General features: G+C 48.9%; 1 protein-coding gene across 1 annotated transcript; it reads left to right on the top strand.

Annotated features, from left to right (window-relative positions):
- The first annotated feature begins 3597 nt into the window (after positions 1 to 3597).
- CFP (complement factor properdin) lies at positions 3598 to 9083 on the top strand. Its single transcript, XM_039866421.1, has 9 exons — positions 3598 to 3912; positions 3999 to 4149; positions 5337 to 5512; positions 5987 to 6157; positions 6292 to 6483; positions 6676 to 6849; positions 7099 to 7290; positions 7447 to 7558; positions 8854 to 9083. The coding sequence occupies exons 1-9, from the start codon at positions 3840 to 3842 to the stop codon at positions 9017 to 9019; spliced, it is 1407 nt and encodes a 468-aa protein (XP_039722355.1). The 5' UTR covers positions 3598 to 3839; the 3' UTR covers positions 9020 to 9083.
- Positions 9084 to 9908: the final 825 nt, after the last annotated feature.

Raw genomic sequence — 9908 nt, 5'->3', positions numbered from 1 at the left:
CACTGTATATAAGTAGGTGACTCAGTGTTGAGAGATAAATTGTGTGTGAAACTGTTTATGCAAGGCTGTCATATCAACTAAAGTCATGAGAGCATGTGCAAGAAGTCAATTGACAGCAAATGGCTGTGAGGCCAATGAGTGCCTGAGACACAAGATACAAGAATGCATAATTGTGTGTATGAAAACTGTCCATGTGAGACTAGCAAAGACAGAAACCGAGAAAAAAAATTGGCTGTGCTGGGAGAGTATGAGGCTGTAATTTGTGTGTGTGTGTACCTGAGACTAGTGGCGAATTGATTTACAGGTACTACTCCAGTCTAGCCCCACAGGTTCAGGTACTGAAACTGATGGTGAAACTGAGTGACTAAAACTGTGTAAGAGACCACATACCTGAGTAAAAGACAATAAGTAACAGTAATGAAGTCAGGGCTGTGTAAAAAACTTGACAACTGAGCAGTATGTAAGAGTGTGGGTCTGCAAAACATTTCATAAGAGACTAAATCAGACTACATGTTTGTGAAAAACTCAGAATATGAGACTGAGACCATGTGATGTGTGTGAGAAACTGGAGAAGCTGTAATTGTATTTGAGTGCACATGGTAAGCTGACTGTATGAAGAAAATGATGGTGTAAGCAGTTAAGACAGGCCATGAGAGATTGGGTGTATAAGACTGACTGAGAGCCTAGTAGCAATTGTGATTTTCTCAGAAACAGGGAGAGTGATGATCACACTGAACAGGTGACTAAGACTGTCTGAGAAACTGGGTATGTGTAAAACTCTTTGCAAGAGACTATTAAAGGCTGTAAATCAAGGACTGGTTGGAAGCTGCTTAAGAAATGTAGGACTAGATGACTAAGACAATGTATGAGATACTGTGTGATTGTGTATGCATATGAAACAGCTGTAATCAGACTGCAGGTATGTGAAATGAGGGCTTGAGTGTGAAGAGGTAGGAGAAAAGGTGATTTTATGTGTGTACAAGAAACTTCATGAGAAGCTAGTGTAGTTGTAAATCAGCGACTGTGAGAATGATGGCCTGAGTGGTTGAAACATCAGAAAGTCTGACTGACTGACTGACTGACCGACCGACCAATCGTAATCAATCAATCGGGGACTGACTGACTGTGTTTGCATGTGAAAAACTGGCGAGAGTAAATATTGGTAATATTGGCCAAATGAGACAGGCTATAAAGACATGATCCTGTGTGTGAATTGTTAGGAGACAGTCATAAAACTGGGAATCTATGACAGAAAATGGCTCTTTGAGTGACAGAGAATGTCAGAGGCTATGTGATCGAGTATGTATGTGAGCCTGTTTGTAAGAGACTGCAGTAAAGGCTGTAAATCCAGAACTGTAACTATGTTTTTAAAATATAGAATGATCCAAACTGAATGAAACTGCATGAGATGCCACAAATCAAATGTGCCAGGCCTACGAGAAAGCCCTCTTCTGTTTGTCTTCTTTCTTTGCAGGTCCCTCCTCAGCCCCTATGCTCCATTTCCCCTCAGTTCTCCAAAACTGGAAATGCCGGACTTCCCTGGGGCTTTGCATGGGTTACCTTCCCTCTTCTCATGATCTCTGGTCAAGTCCAGGCACTTGAGACACTATTGATCCTTGCCCCATGACACCCACATTCTTAACTCCAACCCAGACTCTTCCTCTTGGCACCTCACAGAATCTCTAAAGTTTTGTTTATTTCACTTATTTCTGCATTCAACAGATGTTTATTAATCCTTGGAGACACAGCGGTCAACAAACCAGACAAAAATCCCTGCCTTTGTGGAGCTGGTATTTGAGTGAGGGCAATGGACAAGAAACAGATACATCATACAAGGATTAATGAGACAAGACTCTCTCTCTGTTTAAATAAGAAATCTGCAGAATCATTTTATTGCCCAAATGTGGAAGAGATGAAAGCACTGACAATCCTCTTTCACAGGAACTCCTATTGAGTATACAGTTTAGGAACAAAGAAAATATTGGTTATAACATCATTACCAGGGCAACGGGTGGTTAGATAAAGCTGCCAACCAGAAGTACAGGTTTCTTGAGTTAGTTTTCACAGGATAACATAGCACCGATGTCTGAAGTCTTAGAATGCTAACAAGACCTCTTTGTTTAAAGCACACTTTCCGAAACAGGCTTATATTATCAGGAAACAGTATATCTGAATGTCAACACACTTTATCTCCCATAAAACAAGATTAATATTCTTGAGAAAGTTCTGTTTTACCATTACAGCTGACCAAATCAAATTCTTTTACTTTGTTTTAATTTGCAGAATGGTATTTCTCCCTCTGTGAATGCAGGGAAATAACACTGCCTTCCTACCTTTCTTAGACTCCTTATTGTTATTTTTAAAGATTTCTTGTTTTTAAAGCAGCTCTGGAGTTTCACTCAATAGGGCTTGTAAAAAAAAATAGCAGGTTTGTGGAACTCAGTTTTACCTGTATGGAAAGTGGGTCGAAGGGGAATTAATTATTAACAGTAAAATAAGGAGTATATAGAATAGTTTTTTCTAGATGAGACCTACAAAGGAAGAGTGGGGTCAGGGACTAGAATGATGCTTCTTGGAGTGTGGTCCCCAGACCAGCAGCATCATTTTCACCTGGGAGCCTGTTAGAAATGCACCTTCCAAACCTACAGAATCAGAAATCAGAAACAGGGGTGTGGCCCAGCAATATGTGATTTAACCAACTTTCCAGATGATTCTGATGCACACTAAGGTTTGAGAGCCACTGTGTTAGAGATTGACAGGGGTGCCATACAAAACGGGTAGCTGTGGAAGGCCTCTGTGATACAGGTGACATTTATTATTTGTCTCCTCTTTTAGACCATAAGCCTCTTGAGGGCCAGGATTTGGGGCTGTCTTGTTCTTTGCTCTTTCCAATGCCGAGAACAGCATCCAATAGGTGCTCAATAAATGTTGAATATGCATTTAACAGAGCATCTACTATATGACAGGCACTGTGCTAAGAACTTTAAAAAATCTTAACTCCCAATCTTCGCAACACACCCTACTGATGTAGGCTCAGGGATGTCACCTACCCAAATTACTCTGATGATGATGACCAGGCCCATTCCCTCCTAACCACCCCCTCCCCAGGCCCTGAATATGTCCCCAGCTGGCCCCTAGGACTGGATATCCCCAATTCACTCCTGAATCCTCCCCACTCTCTTGTCACTTCCCCTTTTCACTTCCCTTGTGCTGACCTCCCTTCCTCATGCTGACCACAGGGGACCTCCCTTTCAGGAAAGAGGAAGGTGTGTTAAGTCAGGATGGAAGATGAAGCAATTACCTTAATGCTCACTCCACTCCATAAGGAGAGACACACTGAGTATGCCACACTCGTTTCACCCTTGTTCAACATGCCCATGAGGTTGACCCTGTCATGGTAGAGAGTATGCGTTTTGCAGATGAAGAAACTGAGCCTCAGGTTCAAGTCACTTTTCCAAGATCACACAGCTAGGAAGTTCGTCTTGCTCCAAACTCCTATGCTCCATTTTCTCTCAGTAAGAATGTGTACAAAGCATTGATTGAGTGTTGAAGGGTTGCTGGGCGGGGCGTGGGGTGCTGGGAATATAATGATAAAACGGTACTAAGAGTGAGATAGGAAGTAAGGAGGGGAGAGTAGAGGAGGTGGCTCAGAGGCAGAGGTGACAAGGGAGAGGTGGGAGCTGAAGAGACCTGACAAATGCCCTCCCCTCCTCCCTGCTGCCCTTTGCCCTCCCAGTTCCTCCTGCCCTTGGTTCCTCTTTCTCACTGACTCCCAGAGCAGTTTAGCTCATAAAGCCAGGCCTCCTCTCAGGCGGTGCTGCAGGGGTGCAGTGCTCAACATGCCTGCTCTAACACAGGCTTCTTGGTTGCTGCTGCTGCCACTACAACTGCTGCTCACCCTGCCAGCCACAGGTGAGTAGGTGAGGCCCAGCTGGCCCCCAGGGGTGCCTGGCCCCACCACAACCCTGACTGTGCCCCACTTCCCTACCCTGTTACAGGCTCAGACCCCGTACTCTGCTTTACCCAGTATGAGGATTCCTCGGGCAAGTGCAAAAGCCTTCTGGGGGAAGGTGTCCGTGTGGAAGACTGCTGTCTCAACACTGCCTATGCCTTTCAGGAGCCTGGTAGCAAGCTTTGTCAGGCATGCAGGTTAGGGGGAGCCTTGGGTTAGGGGGAGGCAGAAAAGATTGTGGGGCAACCCAGAACTGGACTCTTTCCTTCTCTGGGATTCCCAAGGGTGGCTCCAAGGCCCTGATCATGACCATAGCTCAGGGTTTTTCAGCCTCAGCACTATTGACATTTGGAGCCAGAAAATTATTACTGTGGGGGCTTATTTGTGCATTGCAGGGTGTTTTTTTTTAGCATTCCCAGCCTCCCACTAGATGCTAGTAGCAACTCCTTGCACCAGTTGCGGCAAACAGAATGTCTCCAGATATTGCCAAATGTCCCCTGGGGTACAGAATCATCCCTGGTTGAGAACCACTGCCATAGCTTACATATATTGAGCACTGTGGGAAGCATTGTGGGTGGGGTGCAGCTCAGGTATTTCTGAAGGTGGCTCACATCCCCTAATTGTGATGACAGGTCATATTGAGTGCTTACTGTATACAGACACACTGTGGAAGTAGGAGAGTTTGGGGAATTCTGGGCCCCTAATTATGATGACACTTCATATCCATTGAGCACTTCAGCATACCGGGTGCATGGCAGAGGTTGGGGGCAGCTGGAGAATTTATGAAGGTAGCTCTAGTCTCCTAATCATGATGCCAGCTTACATGAATTGAGCATTTACTGTATGCCAAACATATTTTCTAATTGCTTACTGTATATCCCAGATACACCATGGGGATAGGGAACTTGGAGATTTTTTGAAGGCAGCTCTGGGCCCCTAGTCATGTCAACAGTTCACATCTATTTAGCATGATGCTGTATGGGGGGTGGGGATAGATCTGGGGTATTTCTGATGGGGTCTCTGAGCTCATTGGGATGATGGCTCCTATTTATTAAGCACTTCCTATTTGCATGGCAGTGGCCCAACAACAGTTCTGGGCCCCTAGTCCTTACATTTGCTTACTGCATGGCTGCATTGTCCTTGGGGGACTTCAAAGGATAGCTCCAGGTCCCTGATCATGGAAGTAAATGATATTTATTAAGTATTTACTGTGTGTCCACCTCTTCCCATTTAGTCCCCTAACACCCCTAAGGGGTAGGTACTCTCTTCAATCCATTCCACACATATTATCCCACACCTCAGCCTGTAACTGCTCGTGCTTTGCAGTCCCGTACACCATCCTTGCCAGCTCATGCAAGGACTGGACATGTGTTCCTCTCTACAGGTCCCCACAATGGTCACCGTGGTCCAAGTGGACCCCTTGCTCAGTGACCTGCACTGAGGGCTCCCAGCTGCGGCACCGACGCTGTGTAGGCTGGGGTGGGCAGTGCTCAGAGAAGGTGGAGACTGGGACCCTCGAGTGGCAGCTGCAGGCCTGTGAGGACCGGCCGTGCTGTCCTGGTGAGGAGGATCGCCAAGGCGGAAGTGCATTGCCTGCTATCTGGCACTGGGAACAATAGGGACAAAGGCCTCAGGGTGGGACTGTGCCTGATATTTATGAGGCTCTAAGGAAGAGGCAAGTGTGGCTGGAGGATAGTGGTGAGAGGTGAGGTCAGAGGGGTCCTGATCCTTGTGGACCACAGTGAGGATGTTGGCTTTTTTTCTGAGCGATATGGGGTGTGGGTGGAGGAGAAAAGTGATCTGACTTGGGTTGTGACATCCTCATTGTCAGGAGAAGAACAAACTATGTGGTAAGGAGTGAAGCAGAGGGACCAGAGTGAAGGTTACTGCAATAGTCCAGATGAGCAATGATAGTAGACCAAGTATGACAGAGGATGTAGGGACAGGAGTAGTTGATGTGCGGTACATGAAGAAGTGAGGACCCCTGAATAACACTCTCACCTCCATCCTCTCCCCCTCATTTCTCTTCCACAGAGATAGGCGGCTGGTCCAACTGGGGGCCCTGGACACCTTGCTCTGTCACCTGCTCCGCAGGGACCCGGGCCCGTCATCGAACATGTGATCACCCTACCCCCAAGTGTGGAGGCCGCTGCCCAGGAGAGGCACAGGAGTCAGAGGCCTGCTATACAATGCAGGTCTGCCCCAGTGAGTGAGGGCAACCACAGGGCACTGATGCAGGCACCCAGGGTGGATCTGGAGGGTTGCAACAGGGAACTGCCAGGGTGGAAGGACTTCACACATGACTACACTTGGTTTCCCTTCATCCCGTCCCATCATAGTACATGGGGCCTGGGCTGCTTGGGGTCCCTGGGGCCCTTGCTCAGGCTCCTGCCATGGTGGACCCAGTGCGCCTGTGGAGAGACGAAGCCGCACGTGTTCTGCACCTGAGCCCTCCACGAATCCTCCTGGGAAGCCGTGCCCAGGGCCAGCCTATGAGCAGCGGGGCTGCAGTGGCCTGCCACCCTGCCCAGGTACACAGGGATGAGGCCTCTGACACTCTGCTTTTGATTCGGGCACAGATGCTCTATGATTTCTAAGGATAGAAATCTTAGGCCATGTGACCATGGAGCTCTTCCTTTGGGGTCAGTCTGCCTTGAGGGTCTAGGGGCTGGAGGCGGGGGAGACTGAGATGGCTTTTCTCCTCACTCCTATCCCCTCAACAGTGGCTGGGGGCTGGGGGCCCTGGGGCCCTGTGAGCCCCTGTCCTGTGACCTGTGGCCTTGGCCAGAACATGGAACGACGGACATGTGATCACCCTGTGCCCCAGCACGGGGGACCCTTCTGTGCCGGCGGAGCCACCCGGATCCACATCTGCAACACAGCTGTGCCCTGCCCTGGTCAGCACCTCAAGATGTACCATTTCCATGCCCCAGCCCCTCACCCATCTCTGTTGCCTAGTGCCTACTGCTTAATGCCTTGTTCCTGCCTCAAATTCCTCATTCCTGGCCCTGATGCCTTGATTCCACTTCTGATCCCTCATTCCCACATCTGAGCACCCCCACTCCCTTCCTCAGCCCTTATTCCTTCTTCCAAATGCCCTTGTTGGCTCCCTTCGTTGGTGTGAGCCCTGCTCCCCATCTCTGCAGTGAATGGAGAATGGGGGCTATGGGAGGAATGGAGCACCTGTGCTCGCCCAAAGATGAAAAACATCAGCTGTGAGGAGATCCCAGGCCAGCAGATCCGCTGGAGGAGTTGCAAGGGACGCAAGTTTGATGGACAGCGATGTGCTGGACAACAACAGGATATCCGGCACTGCTACAACATCCAGAAGTGTCTCTGTGAGTGCCCCCCAGACTATTCTGTGAGGGCAGGCAACCCATGTAGGAACAGGGGTTTTCTGACTCTGCCATGGACTCCATGTCCCTACATCCTCCCTCTTACCGCCCCACTGAGACCACTAATTCTGGCTCAGTAACCCTCTCCTCTCATTGCAGGGAAAGGCTCATGGTCAGAGTGGAGTACCTGGGGGCTGTGCATGCCCCCATGTGGACCCAACCCCATCCGTACCCGCCAGCGCCTCTGCACAGCTCCACTCCCCAAGTTCTTGTAAGTGAGGAGGCAGAGAGTGCCTAGGAAGGGGTCATGATATTGCTGTCAGCAGTCAGGGTGGGAGAGTCAGCTACTCCAACCAGGGCTTCCATCATTGGGCCTAAGGTGCCTGCTTTGCCAAGTGCCATTTCCCAATGGAAGGAATGGGGGAAACTAAAGAAGAAGCTGAGAAAGAAGATTCTGAGGGGAGAGTTAGTAGCCTCTGTGCCCTACAGTCACTCAGTCAGTTACTCTGCCATTCTCCCATTCACTCAGTCCTTCATGTGTCCATTTGCTCTGCTCTCTCAGTTACCAATGTTTTGATTTGTTTGTTCAGTCACTCAGTCAGTCACCCATGCCTCCATGGGTGACTGGATGTCTCACTCAATGTCTCACTGCCCCCAGGCACTCTAAGGCCTTTTCAGCAACAGTTGCAACCTGGATCTCCCAAGTGATCCAGGTTGGCAGGGCCCTGACAGAAGGCATATGAGGAATGGTTGGTATGTAGAAAAGGGACTGTCACCTCAACCTGAGTCTAGGAAGCTAATCGGGCCTCTCCTGGCAGGAATGGATAAAGACTGTGAGCAGAGTCCTGAGCACAAGTGATCAGCCATCTGAAGTATTTCCTGGTGGCCAGGGTGGCCCAGGTGTTGGAGAGGGTTAAAACACTCACTATCCCTTCCTTATTTCCACACACATCAAGCTACTAGATTAAGGGGCCTGTTCCCATCTTGTAGAAAGCCTGCCATCTGGAAAGTGGTCTCTATCTGTGGAGTTTAGAGTGGGTCCTGAAGATGAGTTAGGGGTGTTGAGTGGAGACATGAAGGACTTGACAAAGTGAGGTAATAACAGGAGAAAGGGCTTATTGAGAAAATCGGGAAGGGAGTGAATGGAGGGCTTGCCCAGTGGGAGAAATAACCCAGGAAAAGACCATTTTGAGCATGGGACTGAGTGTGGTTAAAGTGGAAGAGAAAGATAGAAATTGCCTTGGGGCAGAGATTTGGCCCCAACAACAAGGCCTTGAATGCCAGGACAAAACTTTTTTTTTTTTTCACAGTGGGCAGTGGGGAAAGATCTAAGAGAAGGCAGCTCATGTCAATTAGTGAGCACTTACCTGAATTAACTACTATCCTCACTAGCCCCATGAGGTGATATTATTATTTCTATTACCCCCATTTTAAATATAAAGAACTGGTTCAATACCTCACAGCTGAAAAATAGTTGACACACAGTAGACACTCAATGAGAATGTCGAATGCACTCTTTTGCCTTACCTGAGCTTCTCTTCTCCATTCCATCCCCCACTGCCTCAGGCCTACTCTCTCCGTGGTCGAAGGTCAGGGTGAGAAGAAAGTGACCTTCTGGGGGAAACCATCCTCGGTATGCGAGACGCTGCAGGGGCAAAAGTTAGTGGTGGAGGAGAAACGGCCATGTCTACACGTACCTGACTGCAAAGACCCTGAGGATGAGGAGCTCTAACATCTTTCTTCCACTGTGACCCTCTGACCTCCCAGACCTCAATAAACCAGCCTCTTCCCTAAGAGTGGGGCCATAGCATCTTCTAGGCCAAAGGGCACAGCACGGGCAAAGTAGCAGTAGCTCGTTGTGGAAAACACTATTTTCCACTGTGGCCACAGTTTGGCAGGAGTGAAATCAAGTATCCGTCCCTTCGCCGCTGCTGGAGCCCCAGTGTCTGCCTCCCACCCCCACCCCACCTCACCCCGCAATGCCTGGGGCCACTCTGCATTATGGGTTTCCTGTTTGGCTACTCACCCGGGCATATACTTTCTGATTGGCTGGCGTGCTTATCCGTCTCCCCTCCTCCTAAAGATCTGTAGGTTCCCACCCGCCAGAGCCTGTCCACCAGCAGATTCCACGTCAATCCCGAGGCGAATGGCAGCAGAGGCGAGGCTAGGATGGGCGCCCCACTGCGTGAGCTCCTGCACCCACCCACTCCTAACAACCCAGCACCAGTGCTTCAATTAGTAGGGACAAATAGCTCCGGGAGGGAGGGCCAAAGAAGTGCCTATGAGGTGATCTAAACTGGAGCAGAGGCAAAGAGAAACTAGAGTCAGCATCTGCTAGAAAGAGCCCAGACACAGATTCCTGTCAGCATTTGTTCATTCATTCAAAACTTATTAGCGTCTGCTGTATACTAGAACTAAGTCTGGGCTGGAGGAGGGCTGATAGAAGGAGAGGCCATCTGAGCGAGGGAACAGACTCAGAGTAGGTGATACTTTCCTTTGAATATTTATTCAACACTTATCAACGCCTACCGTATATTAGCAATAGTCCTGGACATCATGGAGAATAGAGAAGTAGAGAAGTCAGAGTGATATGTGTCTTCACAGTGAAGGGAACAAACCCA

This window comes from Pteropus medius, unplaced genomic scaffold (genome assembly GCF_902729225.1).
Source record: "Pteropus medius unplaced genomic scaffold, Ma_sr-lr_union100, whole genome shotgun sequence".
Classification (NCBI taxonomy): domain Eukaryota; kingdom Metazoa; phylum Chordata; class Mammalia; order Chiroptera; family Pteropodidae; genus Pteropus; species Pteropus medius.
This window is presented reverse-complemented; position numbering and strand designations above follow the sequence as displayed.

Excerpts from the sequence above, each read along its gene's own strand:
- CFP (XM_039866421.1), top strand. The coding sequence starts at position 3,840 with ATGCCTGCTCTAACACAGGCTTCTTGGTTGCTGCTGCTGCCACTACAA. Across the intron at positions 5,513-5,986 it reads GGACCGGCCGTGCTGTCCTG|AGATAGGCGGCTGGTCCAAC; the intron begins GTGAGGAGGATC and ends TCTCTTCCACAG. Across the intron at positions 6,484-6,675 it reads TGGCCTGCCACCCTGCCCAG|TGGCTGGGGGCTGGGGGCCC; the intron begins GTACACAGGGAT and ends TCCCCTCAACAG.